General features: G+C 46.0%; 1 protein-coding gene across 1 annotated transcript in view; it reads right to left on the reverse strand.

Moving 5' to 3' along the window:
- wipi2 (WD repeat domain, phosphoinositide interacting 2) overlaps nucleotides 1-11,421 on the reverse strand; it is a gene marked incomplete at its 3' end in the record, with an annotated part of 84,772 nt that extends 73,351 nt beyond the window's left edge. The window contains exons 1-4 of the mRNA XM_045218418.1: nucleotides 11,162-11,421; nucleotides 8,039-8,121; nucleotides 5,347-5,417; nucleotides 5,083-5,181 (exon numbers count right to left, since the gene is read on the reverse strand). Of these exons, the coding sequence (XP_045074353.1) occupies nucleotides 5,083-5,181; nucleotides 5,347-5,417; nucleotides 8,039-8,121; nucleotides 11,162-11,235 (327 nt within the window). The remainder of the gene's footprint in view (nucleotides 1-5,082; nucleotides 5,182-5,346; nucleotides 5,418-8,038; nucleotides 8,122-11,161) is intronic.
- Between the last annotated feature and the right edge of the window lie 7,456 nt (nucleotides 11,422-18,877).

Raw genomic sequence — 18,877 nt, forward strand, 5'->3', positions numbered from 1 at the left:
CAGATCCAGACATACTATCAGCCTCTGAAACACAGATCCAGACATTCTATCAGCCTCTGAAACACAGATCCAGACATACTATCAGCCTCTGAAACAAGACATACTATCAGCCTCTGAAACACAGATCCAGACACACTATCAGCCTCTGAAACACAGATCCAGACATACTATCAGCCTCTGAAACACAGATCCAGACATACTATCAGCCTCTGAAACAAGACATACTATCAGCCTCTGAAACACAGATCCAGACATACTATCAGCCTCTGAAACACAGATCCAGACACACTATCAGCCTCTGAAACACAGATCCAGACATACTATCAGCCTCTGAAACACAGATCCAGACATACTATCAGCCTCTGAAACAAGACATACTATCAGCCTCTGAAACACAGATCCAGACACACTATCAGCCTCTGAAACACAGATCCAGACATACAGTGGGGAAAAAAAGTATTTAGTCAGCCACCAATTGTGCAAGTTCTCCCACTTAAAAAGATGAGAGGCCTGTAATTTTCATCATAGGTACACGTCAACTATGACAGACAAAATGAGAAAGAAAAATCCAGAAAATCACATTGTAGGATTTTTAATGAATTTAAACCACACTAACCCTAACTAACACTAATCATAACTAACCCTAACCCTAACTAACCCTATTCATAACTAAGCCTAACTAACCCTAACCCTAACTAACACTAACCCTAACTAACCCTAATCATAACTAACCCTAACTAACCCTAACTAACCCTAACTAACACTAACTAACACTAACCCTAACTAACCCTAACTAACACTAATCATAACTAACCCTAACTAACTCTAACCCTAACTAACCCTAACCCTAACTAACACTAATCATAACTAACCCTAACTAACCCTAATCATAACTAACCCTAATCATAACTAACCCTAACTAACCCTAATCATAACTAACCCTAACCCTAACTAACCCTAATCATAACTAACCCTAACTAACCCTAATCATAACTAACCCTAACTAACCCTAATCATAACTAACCCTAACCCTAACTAACACTAATCATAACTAACCCTAACTAACCCTAATCATAACTAACACTAATCATAACTAACCCTAATCATAACTAACCCTAATCATAACTAACCCTAACTAACCCTAATCATAACTAACCCTAACCCTAACTAACCCTAATCATAACTAACCCTAACTAAACCTAATCATAACTAACACTAACTAACACTAACTAACACTAACTAACCCTAACCCTAACTAGCCTCCTGTGTGAGCGGCTGATGGATGACGTCGGGCTCAGGTTATAGACAGAAGCATGCTACATGGCAGACCAATCCCTCAGGTTATAGACAGAAGCATGCTACATGGCAGACCAATCCCTCAGGTTATAGACAGAAGCGTGCTACATGGCAGACCAATCCCTCAGGTTATAGACAGAAGCGTGCTACATGGCAGACCAATCCCTCAGGTTATAGACAGAAGCGTGCTACATGGCAGACCAATCCCTCAGGTTATAGACAGAAGCGTGCTACATGGCAGACCAATCCCTCAGGTTATAGACAGAAGCGTGCTACATGGCAGACCAATCCCTCAGGTTATAGACAGAAGCGTGCTACATGGCAGACCAATCCCTCAGGTTATAGACAGAAGCATGCTACATGGCAGACCAATCCCTCAGGTTATAGACAGAAGCATGCTACATGGCAGACCAATCCCTCAGGTTATAGACAGAAGCGTGCTACATGGCAGACCAATCCCTCAGGTTATAGACAGAAGCGTGCTACATGGCAGACCAATCCCTCAGGTTATAGACAGAAGCGTGCTACATGGCAGACCAATCCCTCAGGTTATAGACAGAAGCATGCTACATGGCAGACCAATCCCTCAGGTTATAGACAGAAGCGTGCTACATGGCAGACCAATCCCTCAGGTTATAGACAGAAGCGTGCTACATGGCAGACCAATCCCTCAGGTTATAGACAGAAGCGTGCTACATGGCAGACCAATCCCTCAGGTTATAGACAGAAGCGTGCTACATGGCAGACCAATCCCTCAGGTTATAGACAGTAGCGTGCTACATGGCAGACCAATCCCTCAGGTTATAGACAGAAGCGTGCTACATGGCAGACCAATCCCTCAGGTTATAGACAGAAGCATGCTACATGGCAGACCAATCCCTCAGGTTATAGACAGAAGCATGCTACATGGCAGACCAATCCCTCAGGTTATAGACAGAAGCGTGCTACATGGCAGACCAATCCCTCAGGTTATAGACAGAAGCATGCTACATGGCAGACCAATCCCTCAGGTTATAGACAGAAGCATGCTACATGGCAGACCAATCCCTCAGGTTATAGACAGAAGCGTGCTACATGGCAGACCAATCCCTCAGGTTATAGACAGAAGCGCGCTACATGGCAGACCAATCCCTCAGGTTATAGACAGAAGCGCGCTACATGGCAGACCAATCCCTCAGGTTATAGACAGAAGCGCTACATGGCAGACCAATCCCTCAGGTTATAGACAGAAGCATGCTACATGGCAGACCAATCCCTCAGGTTATAGACAGAAGCATGCTACATGGCAGACCAATCCCTCAGGTTATAGACAGAAGCGTGCTACATGGCAGACCAATCCCTCAGGTTATAGACAGAAGCATGCTACATGGCAGACCAATCCCTCAGGTTATAGACAGAAGCGTGCTACATGGCAGACCAATCCCTCAGGTTATAGACAGAAGCGTGCTACATGGCAGACCAATCCCTCAGGTTATAGACAGAAGCGCGCTACATGGCAGACCAATCCCTCAGGTTATAGACAGAAGCGCGCTACATGGCAGACCAATCCCTCAGGTTATAGACAGTAGCGTGCTACATGGCAGACCAATCCCTCAGGTTATAGACAGAAGCGTGCTACATGGCAGACCAATCCCTCAGGTTATAGACAGAAGCGTGCTACATGGCAGACCAATCCCTCAGGTTATAGACAGAAAGCGCTACATGGCAGACCAATCCCTCAGGTTATAGACAGAAGCGCGCTACATGGCAGACCAATCCCTCAGGTTATAGACAGAAGCGTGCTACATGGCAGACCAATCCCTCAGGTTATAGACAGAAGCGTGCTACATGGCAGACCAATCCCTCAGGTTATAGACAGAAGCATGCTACATGGCAGACCAATCCCTCAGGTTATAGACAGAAGCGTGCTACATGGCAGACCAATCCCTCAGGTTATAGACAGAAGCATGCTACATGGCAGACCAATCCCTCAGGTTATAGACAGAAGCGTGCTACATGGCAGACCAATCCCTCAGGTTATAGACAGAAGCGTGCTACATGGCAGACCAATCCCTCAGGTTATAGACAGAAGCGCGCTACATGGCAGACCAATCCCTCAGGTTATAGACAGAAGCGCGCTACATGGCAGACCAATCCCTCAGGTTATAGACAGAAGCGCGCTACATGGCAGACCAATCCCTCAGGTTATAGACAGAAGCATGCTACATGGCAGACCAATCCCTCAGGTTATAGACAGAAGCATGCTACATGGCAGACCAATCCCTCAGGTTATAGACAGAAGCGTGCTACATGGCAGACCAATCCCTCAGGTTATAGACAGAAGCATGCTACATGGCAGACCAATCCCTCAGGTTATAGACAGAAGCGTGCTACATGGCAGACCAATCCCTCAGGTTATAGACAGAAGCGTGCTACATGGCAGACCAATCCCTCAGGTTATAGACAGAAGCGCTACATGGCAGACCAATCCCTCAGGTTATAGACAGAAGCGCGCTACATGGCAGACCAATCCCTCAGGTTATAGACAGAAGCGTGCTACATGGCAGACCAATCCCTCAGGTTATAGACAGAAGCGTGCTACATGGCAGACCAATCCCTCAGGTTATAGACAGAAGCGTGCTACATGGCAGACCAATCCCCTCAGGTTATAGACAGAAGCGCGCTACATGGCAGACCAATCCCTCAGGTTATAGACAGAAGCGTGCTACATGGCAGACCAATCCCTCAGGTTATAGACAGAAGCGCGCTACATGGCAGACCAATCCCTCAGGTTATAGACAGAAGCGTGCTACATGGCAGACCAATCCCTCAGGTTATAGACAGAAGCGTGCTACATGGCAGACCAATCCCTCAGGTTATAGACAGAAGCGTGCTACATGGCAGACCAATCCCTCAGGTTATAGACAGAAGCATGCTACATGGCAGACCAATCCCTCAGGTTATAGACAGAAGCGTGCTACATGGCAGACCAATCCCTCAGGTTATAGACAGAAGCATGCTACATGGCAGACCAATCCCTCAGGTTATAGACAGAAGCGTGCTACATGGCAGACCAATCCCTCAGGTTATAGACAGAAGCGTGCTACATGGCAGACCAATCCCTCAGGTTATAGACAGAAGCGTGCTACATGGCAGACCAATCCCTCAGGTTATAGACAGAAGCATGCTACATGGCAGACCAATCCCTCAGGTTATAGACAGAAGCGTGCTACATGGCAGACCAATCCCTCAGGTTATAGACAGAAGCATGCTACATGGCAGACCAATCCCTCAGGTTATAGACAGAAGCGTGCTACATGGCAGACCAATCCCTCAGGTTATAGACAGAAGCGTGCTACATGGCAGACCAATCCCTCAGGTTATAGACAGAAGCGTGCTACATGGCAGACCAATCCCAACTCATCTCTCGGCATGTCCAGCCCAACCATTATCTCAGCCAATCATGGCTAGCGGGAAGGTTCCTGTCTTTTTCCGTGGTTAAACCAACTAGGCTCGTAATTTAACCATTTTATTCGTATTTACAGATGACATACAAGTTTGTTATTAAGGTACATGAAAGTTCACGTTCCAGAAGGCATTTCAGCCAAAAAACGCATTTGGATTTTTAGTGTGTGTGTGTACCTATCTGTTGAGCTTGACAGTTACTATAACTGTAGTTATGTGGTGTGTGTGGGTGTGGGTGTGTGGTGTGTGTGGGTGTATGGGTGTGGGTGTATGGTGTGTGTGTGTGTGTGTAGTGTGTGTGTAGTGTGTGTCTGTGTGTGTGTATGTAGTGTATGTACCTACCTGTCTGTTGAGCTTGACAGCCAGTATCGTGTTGCTGTAACTGTAGTTGCAGATCTCTGTTCCCTTCTTGAAGTGACAGACCTTCAGCTTCCTGGGAGCCTTCAGACTGACGATGGCCACCAGACTACTGCTGAACAGACGCTCTACAATACACACATCCTCCGTGTCCGCTGGCGCACACACACACACACACACACACACCCCATTACTACCAAACAGTAATAGTAATATTATAGCACCCCCCATTACTAGCTTCCTGGGAGCCTTCAGACTGACGATGGCCACCAGACTACTGCTGAACAGACGCTCTACAATACACACATCCTCCGTGTCCGCTGGGCGCACACACACACACACACCATACACACACACACACACCATACACACACACACCACACACACACACACACGCACACACACACACGCACACACACACACACACACACCCCATTACTACCAAACAGTAATAGTAATATTATAGAGGAGAGTAATTCCATATTATAATGATACTATATTAACAGGGGGGACTATGACTGTTTGGACTGTGAGTGGAATGCATATATGTAGTGTATGTACAGTGCTTTTGGAAAGTATTCAGACCCCTTTACTTTTTCCACATTTTGTTACGTTACAGCCTTATTCTAAAATTGATTAAATCGTTTTTTCCCCCTCATCAAATCTACACACAATACCCCATAATGACAAAGTGAAAACAGTTTTTTTGAATTTTTGCAAAGGTATTACAAATAAAACACAGAAATACCTTATTTACATAAGTATTCAGACCCTTTGCTATGAGACTCGAAATTGAGCTCAGGTGCATCCTGTTTCCATTGATGTTTCTACAACTTGGAGTCCACCAGTGGTAAATTCAATTGATTGGACATGATTTGGAAAGGCACACACCTGTCTATATAAGGTCCCACAGTTGACAGTGCATGTCAGAGCAAAAACATTTACATTTTTACATTTACGTCATTTAGCAGACGCTCTTATCCAGAGCGACTTAGTTAGTGAATCCTTTTTTTTTTTTTTTTTATACTGGCCCCCCGTGGGAATCGAACCCACAACCCTGGCGTTGCAAACGCCATGCTCTATCAACTGAGCTACATCCCTGCCGGCCATTCCCTTCCCTACCCTGGACGACGCTGGGCCAATTGTGCGCCGCCCATGAGTCTCCCGGTCGCGGCCAGCTGCGACAGAGCCTGGATATGAACCAGGATCTCTAGTGGCACAGTTAGCACTGCGATGCAGTGCCTTAGACCACTGCACCACTCAGGAGTAAAAACCAAGCCATGAGGTCGAAGGAATTGTCCGTAGAGCTCTGAGACAGGATTGTGTCAAGGCACAGATCTGGGGAAGGGTACCAAAACATTTCTGCAGCATTGAAGGTCCCTAAGAACACAGTGGCCTCCATCATTCTTAAATGGAAGAAGTTTGGAACCACCAAGACTCTTCCTAGAGCTGGCCGCCCGGCCAAACTGAGCAATCGGGGGAGAAGGGCCTTGGTCAGGAAGGTGACCAAGAACCCGATGGTCACTCTGACAGAGCTCCAGAGTTATTCTGTGGAGATGGGAGAACCTTCCAGAAGGACAACCATCTCTGCAGCACGCCACCAATCAGGCCTTTATGGTAGAGTGTCCAGATGGAAGCCACTCCTCAGTAAAAGGAACATGACAGCCCGCTTGGAGTTTGCCAAAAGGCACCTAAAGACTCTCAGACCATGAGAAACAAGATTCTCTGGTCTGATGAAATCAAGATTGAACTCTTTGGGCTGAATGCCAAGCGTCACATCTGTAGGAAACCTGGCACCATCCCTATGGTGAAGCATGGTGGTGGCAGCTTCATGCTGTGGGGATGTTTTTCAGCAGCAGGAACTGCGAGACTAGTCAGGATCGTGGGAAAGATGAACGGAGCAAAGTACAGAGAGATCCTTGATGAAAACCTGCTCCAGAGTGCTCAGGACCTCAGACTGGGGCGAAGGTTCACCTTCCAACAGGACAACGACCCTAAGCACACAGCCAAGACAACGCAGGAGTGGCTTCGGGACAAGTCTCTGAATGTCCTTGAGTGGCCCAGCCAGAGCCTGGACTTGAACCCAATCGAACATCTCAGGAGAGACCTGAAAATAGCTATGCAGTGACGCTCCCCATCCAACCTGACAGAGCTTGAGAGGATCTGCAGAGAAGAATGGGAGAAACTCCCCAAATACAGGTGTGCCAAGCTTGTAGCGTCATACCCCAAGAAGACTCGAGGCTGTAATCGCTGCCAAAGGTGCTTCAACAAAGTACTGAGTAAACGGTCTTAATACTTATGTAAATGTAATATTTCCTTCTTTTTTTGTTGTTGTTATAAATTAGCAAACATTTATAAAAACCAGTTTTTGCTTTGTCATTATGGGGTATTGTGTGTAGATTGATGAGGTGGAAAAAGCAATTGAATCCATTTTAGAATAAGGCTGTAACGTAACAACGTGTGGAAAAAGTCAAGGGGTCTGAACACTTTCCGAAGGCGCTGGATATATTTAGTAAATATGGAGTCAGTCCATATTACAGTAACACTACATTCAGACTGATGGCTATGACTGTGGGCTATCTAGTAAGGGCAGGATTTCTATATAGTCCATATTGTAACCCTAACCCATTCCATATGATACTCACTACATTCAGACTGATGGCTATGACTGTGGGCTATCTAGTAAGGGCAGGATTTCTATATAGTCCATATTGTAACCCTAACCCATTCCATATGATACTCACTACATTCAGACTGATGGCTATGACTGTGGGCTATCTAGTAAGGGCAGGATTTCTATATAGTCCATATTGTAACCCTAACCCATTCCATATGATACTCACTACATTCAGACTGATGGCTATGACTGTGTACTATCTAGTAAGGGCAGGATTTCTATATAGTCCATATTGTATACGTAGTCATTCCATATGATACTCACTACATTCATAAATCTGCTCCAACTTGTCCACAGACGATAGAGAGAAGAACTTGTAGCCTGATTTGGTTCCAACAGCTAAAGACCTGGAGAGAGGAGACACACACACACACACACACACACACAAACACAACACACAGACACATCAAACACACACACACACACACACACACACACAGACACACACACGTTAGAACAGATCTAAGGACTTGATGGAGAGGGAGAGAGACCGAGGGAAGAGGGCCAGAGACGGGCTGGTGACACTGGCCTGACTAGGACAGTGTGCGTTTGAGTGACATTGGTCACACGGTGTGTGTTGAAATCACACTACCCAGAAATCCCAGAGTGGTCAGCAATACAGATACAAAATACCATAAAGATCAAATGTATCAAAATAAACTACTAAATACTTATTTAAAATAAATGTATTTTTGTATTTTAAAATAGATTTGCAAGCAGCCAGTTACAAAAACATTTTACATGCCCTGACTGTGATGATGTTGTTGTTTAAATACCTTTAGTTGACCAAGTCACTCTGGAGAAGAGTGTCCTGCTAAACGACCAAAATATCAAATGTAGATGTTAAAAAATTAACTTTCCAAAAATGAACTGCAAAGCACCCCATGTATTGTTTTGGGGCGGACCTCATTAGAATAATACCCAGCAGGATGTAATTCTGTGATTTTAGGGCCATTTGGCCTTCAGGAGGTGTCCGATCTGCTAGGGCAGGGGTTCCCCTTCCAGCATTGGGGAACATCCCACGCCCCAACCCCCCCCCCCCCCCCCCGTGTGCGCACGCGCCATGTCTATTTCTATGTTTACAGTAGTAAATAGATAACCTATTCCCCCCCAGTAGTAAATAGATAAACTATTCCCCCCAGTAGTAAATAGATAACCTATTCCCCCCCAGTAGTAAATAGATAAACTATTCCCCCCCACCCCCAGTAGTAAATAGATAACCTATTCCCCCCCAGTAGTAAATAGATAACCTATCCCCCCCAGTAGTAAATAGATAACCTATTCCCCCCAGTAGTAAATAGATAACCTATTCCCCCCAGTAGTAAATAGATAACCTATTCCCCCCAGTAGTAAATAGATAACCTATTCCCCCCAGTAGTAAATAGATAACCTATTCCCCCCAGTAGTAAATAGATAACCTATTCCCCCAGTAGTAAATAGATAACCTATTCCCCCCAGTAGTAAATAGATAACCTATTCCCCCCAGTAGTAAATAGATAACCTATCCCCCCAGTAGTAAATAGATAAACTATTCCCCCCCCACCCCCAGTAGTAAATAGATAACCTATTTCAAGTGTTTTGCACTGTACGATCTGGTCCGAAGTGCAGTTTAATGGTAGAGCTTCACGGTTCACCTTTTTTAGGCTACGTCTGTATACTGAAATTTAAATTTTTCTCGAGTAGAAAATATTTCATTTTTGGCCTTTGCCATTTTTATTAGGATCCCCATTAGCTGTTGCAAAAGCAGCAGCTACTCTTCCTGGGTTCCACACAAAACATGAAACATGACATAGAAGCTTACTGCCACCGGTCGGCCATATTGGGCACTCCCCAGTAGGAGCAGTCCTCCATAGAAGCTTACTGCCACCGGTCGGCCATATTGGGCACTCCCCAGTAGGAGCAGTCCTCCATAGAAGCTTACTGCCACCGGTCGGCCATATTGGGCACTCCCCAGTAGGAGCAGTCCTCCATAGGAATTCTACAGTATTTCAATTAAAGGTTTCAAGGACTAAATTACATGTGTTTAAGTATTTGTTGTTGTTGTAGTGGGGACAGTAACATTATAACTTTCCAAAAATTACACTTTAAAGGAAAATGTTTATATATTTTTCCATTTGTATGTTTAGCTCACATAATACTGTGTAATTTAAAAGTATGCATTAAGGTGTCTGTAATAGAATAAACGTGGCAAAAGCCAAATGTAGACATTAATAAATGCATTTTATATACCTTCCCAAATTTTTTTTTACAATGGCGGGGGAGTGCCAAGATGGAGGCTTGGTGGCGTCAAAACAGCGCCCCGTGTCTGTCATCTAGTGTATATATAAATCAGACACAAACCGCATGTCGATGCATGAGAGAGGAATGTAGACAACAACAACGACTAGGGATAGAATTGGTGAAAGTTTGCCTCATCTACTTTGAAAAACTAGTCAAATGATTTCGTCAGACAGCTCTGCAGCATACTTAGGCAGGCTAGCCTAGCTTAGCTAAAGGCAATACAGTATGGGGAGAACAGAGATAACGTTAGATGGTTGTCAGGCTGGCTGCTACTGCCTGAGCAGAGATGATGACTTTAAGGAATGAAAAATTATAGAGTCAACAAATAAAACGAAGTAATATACACAACTGAAATATTTTATCATTTAATAGTAATTTCCTATTTTTCTATGTGAACCTGACAGAGACAATGGAATATTTTCAATGTTTTGGCAATTGAATGTCCACTATTTTTTTTTAATTTGGCATTTCAATTAAAAAGCGCTAATCATTTTGTCATTATTTCATAATGAATTTAATGTTTAAAAAAAGAATCGAAACCCGTTATTTTTTAAAAATAATAAACCGAAACGACCTAAAAAAGCACTAATCGTTCAGCACTAGTCCAACGCATGGTCTAAAGTTTACGGGAGGATAAGCACATTCTCAAGTCAAGTTGTTGTGCGACTTTTGCGTGAAAACTGGCGCATATTCTGAGCATACGTAGCGTTTATAAACGAGGGCCCATGTGAATGGTAGCTTCAATGATAGCTTTCTGGGCAGAGATGAGATCGGCATATTCATCGTCTCCGTTTGCCCAGATATTGGTTCAGCTTTTAATAAACTATCATATTATTGTTCCCCTCGCCTTGTTGTGTTAAACTAGCTCACTAACGGTCTATGCTTCTGGCTTTATCCAGACACTTTAGCTAACGACATGGATGCTAGCTATAGTAGGAAATGTGCAACGTGATCAGACAGCTTGTCAGTTAGCTAGCTAGCATCTCTCTCCATCGAGATACAGAGGGCTGGGACCCCTTCAACTACTCGATAGAAAACGTTAAAACCTCTGCGAGGCTCATGTAACGATTAGGCCACCCTCTCCCCTTCCCCCCCGGCCTTCCTTACGTGTTGTCCTGGTTAAAGTTGGCAAAGAGGAGCTGGCTACAGCCGGCCTCCCCGCTCTGACTAGCCAAGTTCATGGGCCCGGCACCATCTAATCAAGCCTCGGGAGAAAGCAGCAGTCGGGTAGGTTGTGGATAGTAACTGGGTAAGAATGAAGTTTTGCCTGTATTCATGGAGCCATCTCGCTCGTCTCTTCCCTTGTTCCAACGATTGTTGTTGTTTTTCTCAGTCACTGTTGCCCGCTCTTTCTGCGCATGGGCGGTGACGGCTCACTGTTGCTCTCTCTGCGCATGGGCGGTGACGGCTCACTGTTGCTCTCTCTGCGCATGGGCGGTGACGGCTCACTGTTGCGCTCTCTCTGCGCATGGGCGGTGACGGCTCACTGTTGCTCTTTCTGCGCATGGGCGGTGACGGCTCACTGTTGCGCTCTCTCTGCGCATGGGCGGTGACGGCTCACTGTTGCGCTCTCTCTGCGCATGGGCGGTGACAGCTCACTGTTGCTCTCTCTGCGCATGGGCGGTGACAGCGTCGCGCGACAGCTTTTTAAAGGGACCGTACTCCCATTTCAAGGGACCGTACTCCCATTTCAAGGGACCGTACTCCCATTTCAAGGGACCGTACTCCCATTTCAAGGGACCGTACTCCCATTTCAAAGGTTTGGTTTACGGTTGTGAATGGGGATGGAAGATAAGTCTACGTGTGGTAAATGACAATCACTTAAATGGGAACGTCTCAGAAATCTATAATGTATCGGAATCTCGTTTTTTAGTATCAGTTAAACAATAATCTGTTCAACGACCACCAAAAGATTTTATTAACTAACCCAAGATAGACCAGAGCCTGTCGTTTCCAATGGGAACACATGCATCTTTAGTGGGCAGAACAAGCAAGGAGGTGTGCAGAGCCAAGCACAACCTAGTGAGATCCTATTGGCGCGTTCTAGCATTTATTTGCAGATTTCCGTTTGGGAACGACTAGTTTGTGAAGTACGCGTGTGCAATTACTCAATTCGCCCTTGCACTCCTCCTAAACAACGCAGTTTTTAGAAACTTTGGCAAAGGGTAAAGTCTACAAAACGCGGTCCGCTCTTTTTGTTATAGATTATAGTTTTGGAAACAGAATACTATATGAAAATTAAATGTTTAATCGATTAGAAAATTAGCAGAATGTCAGCCCAAATCCATTGTTCTCCCACTGCCGGCCACTGTGCTTCCTCCCATCACCATATTTGGTAGGAAGAGGAAACGCCAACCTGATGCTTCATATTTATACATCCGGTGAAATATCTGGCTCAAATCAAATCAAATGTTATTTGTCACATGCGCCGAATACAACAGGTGTAGACCTTACAGTGAAATGCTTACTGACAAGGCCTTAACCAACAATGCAGTTTTAAGAAATATAAGTGTTCAGTAAACAATAGATAAGTAAAAAATAAAAAGCAGTAAAATAACAGTAGGGAGACTATATACAGGGGTACCAGTACAGAGTCAATATACAGGCTATATACAGGGGTACCAGTACAGAGTCAATATACAGGCTATATACAGGGGGGACCAGTACAGAGTCAATATACAGGCTATATACAGGGGTACCGGAACAGAGTCAATATACAGGCTATATACAGGGGGACCAGTACAGAGTCAATATACAGGCTATATACAGGGGGTACGGAACAGAGTCAATATATAGGCTATATACAGGGGGTACGGAACAGAGTCAATATACAGGCTATATACAGGGGTACCGGTACAGAGTCAATATACAGGCTATATACAGGGGGTACCGGAACAGAGTCAATATACAGGCTATATACAGGGGTACCGGTACAGAGTCAATATACAGGCTATATACAGGGGGTACCGGAACAGAGTCAATATACAGGCTATATACAGGGGGTACCGGTACAGAGTCAATGGGAAATAACAGTAGGGAGGCTATATACAGGGAGGTACCGGTACAGAGTCAATGTGTAATAACAGTAGGGAGGCTATATACAGGGGGTACCGGTACAGAGTCAATGGGAAATAACAGTAGGGAGGCTATATACAGGGGGTACCGGTACAGAGTCAATATACAGGCTATATACAGGGGGTACCGGAACAGAGTCAATATATAGGCTATATACAGGGGGTACCAGTACAGAGTCAATATACAGGCTATATACAGGGGGTACGGAACAGAGTCAATATATAGGCTATATACAGGGGGTACCAGTACAGAGTCAATATACAGGCTATATACAGGGGGTACCGGTACAGAGTCAATATATAGGCTATATACAGGGGGTACCGGTACAGAGTCAATGGGAAATAACAGTAGGGAGGCTATATACAGGGAGGTACCGGTACAGAGTCAATATACAGGCTATATACAGGGGGTACCGGAACAGAGTCAATATATAGGCTATATACAGGGGGTACCAGTACAGAGTCAATATACAGGCTATATACAGGGGGTACCGGAACAGAGTCAATATATAGGCTATATACAGGGGGTACCAGTACAGAGTCAATATACAGGCTATATACAGGGGGTACCGGTACAGAGTCAATATATAGGCTATATACAGGGGGTACCGGTACAGAGTCAATGGGAAATAACAGTAGGGAGGCTATATACAGGGAGGTACCGGTACAGAGTCAATGTGTAATAACAGTAGGGAGGCTATATACAGGGGGTACCGGTACAGAGTCAATGGGAAATAACAGTAGGGAGGCTATATACAGGGGGTACCGGTACATAGTCAATGTGAAATAACAGTAGAGGCTATATACAGGGGGTACCGGTACAGAGTCAATGTGTAATAACAGTAGAGAGGCTATATACAGGGGTACCGGTACAGAGTCAATGGGAAATAACAGTAGGGAGGCTATATACAGGGGGTACCGGGTACAGAGTCAATGTGTAATAACAGTAGGGAGGCTATATACAGGGGGTACCAGTACAGAGTCAATATACAGGCTATATACAGGGGGTACCGGAACAGAGTCAATATATAGGCTATATACAGGGGGTACCAGTACAGAGTCAATATACAGGCTATATACAGGGGGTACCGGTACAGAGTCAATATATAGGCTATATACAGGGGGTACCGGTACAGAGTCAATGGGAAATAACAGTAGGGGAGGCTATATACAGGGGGTACCGGTACAGAGTCAATGTGTAATAACAGTAGGGAGGCTATATACAGGGGGTACCGGTACAGAGTCAATGGGAAATAACAGTAGGGAGGCTATATACAGGGGGTACCGGTACATAGTCAATGTGAAATAACAGTAGAGGCTATATACAGGGGGTACCGGTACAGAGTCAATGTGTAATAACAGTAGAGAGGCTATATACAGGGGGTACCGGTACAGAGTCAATGGGAAATAACAGTAGGGAGGCTATATACAGGGGGGTACCGGTACAGAGTCAATGTGTAATAACAGTAGGGAGGCTATATACAGGGGGTACCAGTACAGAGTCAATATACAGGCTATATACAGGGGGTACCGGTACAGAGTCAATATATAGGCTATATACAGGGGGTACCGGTACAGAGTCAATGGGAAATAACAGTAGGGAGGCTATATACAGGGGGTACCGGTACAGAGTCAATGTGTAATAACAGTAGAGAGGCTATATACAGGGGGTACCGGTACAGAGTCAATGTGTAATAACAGTAGGGAGGCTATATACAGGGGGGTACCGGTACAGAGTCAATGTGTAATAACAGTAGAGAGGCTATATACAGGGGGTACCGTACAGAGTCAATGTGTAATAACAGTAGGGAGGCTATATACAGGGGGTACCGGTACAGAGTCAATGGGAAATAACAGTAGGGGAGGCTATATACAGGGGGGTACCGGTACAGAGTCAATGTGTAATAACAGTAGGGAGGCTATATACAGGGGGTACGGTACAGAGTCAATGGGAAATAACAGTAGGGAGGCTATATACAGGGGGTACCGGTACAGAGTCAATGTGTAATAACAGTAGGGAGGCTATATACAGGGGGGTACCGGTACAGAGTCAATATACAGGCTATATACAGGGGGGACCGGTACAGAGTCAATATACAGGCTATATACAGGGGGTACGGTACAGAGTCAATATATAGGCTATATACAGGGGGTACCGGTACAGAGTCAATATACAGGCTATATACAGGGGGTACCGGTACAGAGTCAATGTGTAATAACAGTAGGGAGGCTATATACAGGGGGTACCGGTACAGAGTCAATGTGTAATAACAGTAGAGAGGCTATATACAGGGGGTACCGGTACAGAGTCAATGGGAAATAACAGTAGGGAGGCTATATACAGGGGGTACCGGTACAGAGTCAATGTGAAATAACAGTAGAGAGGCTATATACAGGGGGTACCGGTACAGAGTCAATGTGTAATAACAGTAGGGAGGCTATATACAGGGGGTACCGGTACAGAGTCAATGTGAAATAACAGTAGGGAGGCTATATACAGGGGGTACCGGTACAGAGTCAATGTGAAATAACAGTAGAGAGGCTATATACAGGGGGTACCGGTACAGAGTCAATGGGAAATAACAGTAGGGAGGCTATATACAGGGGGTACCGGTACAGAGTCAATGTGAAATAACAGTAGAGAGGCTATATACAGGGGGGTACCGGTACAGAGTCAATGTGAAATAACAGTAGAGAGGCTATATACAGGCTATACTGGTGGTTGTTGTGGCTGAGTATTGGCGCTAAACCCTGCTGTTGGAGACCGGCATGCTAGCTGGCTGTGGCGTCTTATGACGAGGTGCCCGGACGTTTTTCACGGAATAATACTGCACCTAGTTAGCTAGCTGAATAAACTAGGTTAGTCTATTCCTAGAAAACATTGAACCGCTGTAGTTTACAACAATTATAGTTTCTGAGGTGGAAGTTGGGAGAGTTATATTTGGGAGTTGTGGTGAGGGAGGCCCCGCTCTCTCCTTTCCCAGATGTTTAGTTCATTTTATTCCGATCTCCTCTGCATTATTGTAGCCATCTGCTGCAGCCTGTCAACTATGCCTCTGCCTATCCCTGTTCTCTCCTCTCCGCACAGGCTACACAAACGCCTCACACCGCGTGGCTGCTGCCTCTCTAACCTGGTGGTCCCTGCACGCACGACCCACGTGGAGTTCCAGGTCTCAGGCAGCCTCTGGAACTGCCGTTCTGCTGCCAACAAGGCTGACTTCATCCCAGCCTATGCTAACCTCCAGTCCCTCGACTTCCTGGCGCTGACGGAAACATGGATTACCACTGAAAACACTGCTACTCCTACTGCTCTCTCCTCATCTGACCATGTGTTCTCGCATACCCCGAGAGCATCTGGTCAGAGGGGTGGTGGCACAGGAATCCTCATCTCTCCCAAGTGGACATTCTCAATTTTTCCCCTGACCCATCTGTCTGTCTCCTCATTTGAATTCCATGCTGTCACAGTCACTAGCCCATTTAAGCTTAATATCCTTGTCATCTATCGCCCTCCAGGTTCCCTTGGAGAGTTCATCAATGAGCTTGACGCCTTGATAAGTTCCTTTCCTGAGGATGGCTCACCCCTCACAGTTCTGGGGGATTTCAACCTCCCCTACGTCTACATTTGACTCATTTCTCTCTGCCTCCTTCTTTCCACTCCTCTCCTCTTTTGACCTCACCCTCTCACCGTCCCCCTACTCACAAGGCAGGCAATACGCTTGACCTCATCTTTACTAGATGCTGTTCTTCTACTAATCTCACTGCAACTCCCTCCAAGTCTCCGACCACTACTTTGTATCCTTTTCTCTCTCCCTCTCCTCCAACACTACTCACTCTGCCCCTACACAGATGGTAATGCGCCGTCGCAACCTTCCGCTCTCTCTCTCCCGCTACTCTCTCCTCTTCCATCCTATCATCTCTTCCCTCTGCTCAATCCTTCTCCCTCCGATCTCCTGATTCTGCCTCCTCGACCCTCATCTCCTCCCTTTCTGCATCCTTTGACTCTCTATGTCCCCTATCCTCCCGGCCGGCCCGGTCCTCCCCTCCAGCTCCTTGGCTTGATGACTCATTGCGAGTGTCACGACCCGGTGCGAGAAACAGTCACTAATAATTGTCAGAACCCAGAAGATGAGGCAGACACAGCTGTACTAGAGATGGTGGTTTAATAAAAGAACAAAATCTTCAGGCAAAGAAACTAAATCCACAATGTCCAAAAATAAAGCCAAGAGGCACAAAGAGGAAAACCTCCAAAAAACAAAAGAAACTCCACAAAGTGGTAAAAAACAGCAGGGAAAAACAAACCTCAAAAGACTACTCAAACAAAACACAAGAACTAAACCAGAGAACCTCTGGAAAATCCCACCAGAGAAATATCTATATAAAACAAGGCTTGGGCTGGGGCTGGGTGCTAACTTACAAACACTGAGCAAGGAACTGAGGAACACACAGGGTTTAAATACTAACAAGGGAATGACCTACAGGTGCAAACAATAATTAGAGCAAGAAAAACAAAAGGTACAAAAAAGGTGCAATGGGGACATCTAGTGACCAAAACCCGAACAGTCATGGCCAAAACCTGACAGAATCCCCCTCCTAGGAACGGCTCCTGACGTTCCTACCAGCCTTCTCAGGGTGGAGGGCCCTGAACTGACGAATGAGGTCAGGGTCCAGTATGTCCTTGGCAGGAACCCAGGAGCGCTCCTCGGGACCGTAGCCTTCCCAGTCCACCAGATACTGCCAGGACCGCTGCACCCGGCGGGAATCCAGTATCCGGTGGACGGTATAAGCCGACTGGCCACCGATGACACGGGGCGGAGGGGGAGGTCTGCCTGCCGGGATAAGGGGAGAAAAACAACAGGTTTTAATAAAGAAATGTGAAATGTTGGATTGATCTTAAGTGATCTGGGTAAGTGCAGGCGAAAAAATAACGGGATTGACTCTCCTGGCAATCTTAAAGGGACCGATGAACCTCTGGGACAGCTTGCGAGACTCCACCCGTAGTGGTAGGTTCTTAGTTGAGAGCCATACTCTCTGGCCGGGGTACAGGGTAGGACCGGGACGGCGACCTCTGTTGGCTTGTCGTTGGTACTGCTGAGAGGAACGCAGAAGATTAAGACGTGCCTTCTTCCACGTGAAGCCGACAGCGTCTGATGAACCTCGAGGCTGAAGGCACTCTGACTTCTGCCTCCTGGTCCGGGAACAATAGAGGCGCATAGCCAAACTGACACTCATGCGGGGACATACCAGTGGAGGAGGAGCACAAGGTGTTGTGCGCGTACTCGGCCCAAACAATGAAGGATGACCAAGTGGACGGGTTGTTGGAAACCATGCATCTGAGGGTGGTTTCCAGCTCCTGATTCATCCTCTCAGTTTGGCCATTGGACTCGGATGGTACCCTGAAGATAAACTGGCCGTGGCCCCCTATGAGTTGGCAGAAGGCCTTCCAAAACCTTGAGGCGAACTGGGGACCTCTGTCGGAAACCATATCTTGCGGAATCCCAAAGACTCGGAACACATGGTTAATCACCAACTCAGCTGTTTCCTTGGCAGAAGGTAATTTGGTCAAAGGAACAAACCTGGCCGCCTTAGAAAACCTGTCGATGATGACTAGGATCGTAGTATTACCATGGGACGGAGGAAGGCCAGTAATAAAGTCCAACGAGATATGGGACCAGGGTCGGTGGGGAATAGATAGAGGGTGAAGGAGTCCTTGAGGGCGGAGGTGAGAAGATTTGCCCTGGCAGCACACGGA

The sequence above is a fragment of the Coregonus clupeaformis genome, unplaced genomic scaffold (genome assembly GCF_020615455.1).
Source record: "Coregonus clupeaformis isolate EN_2021a unplaced genomic scaffold, ASM2061545v1 scaf1560, whole genome shotgun sequence".
NCBI lineage: Eukaryota > Metazoa > Chordata > Actinopteri > Salmoniformes > Salmonidae > Coregonus > Coregonus clupeaformis.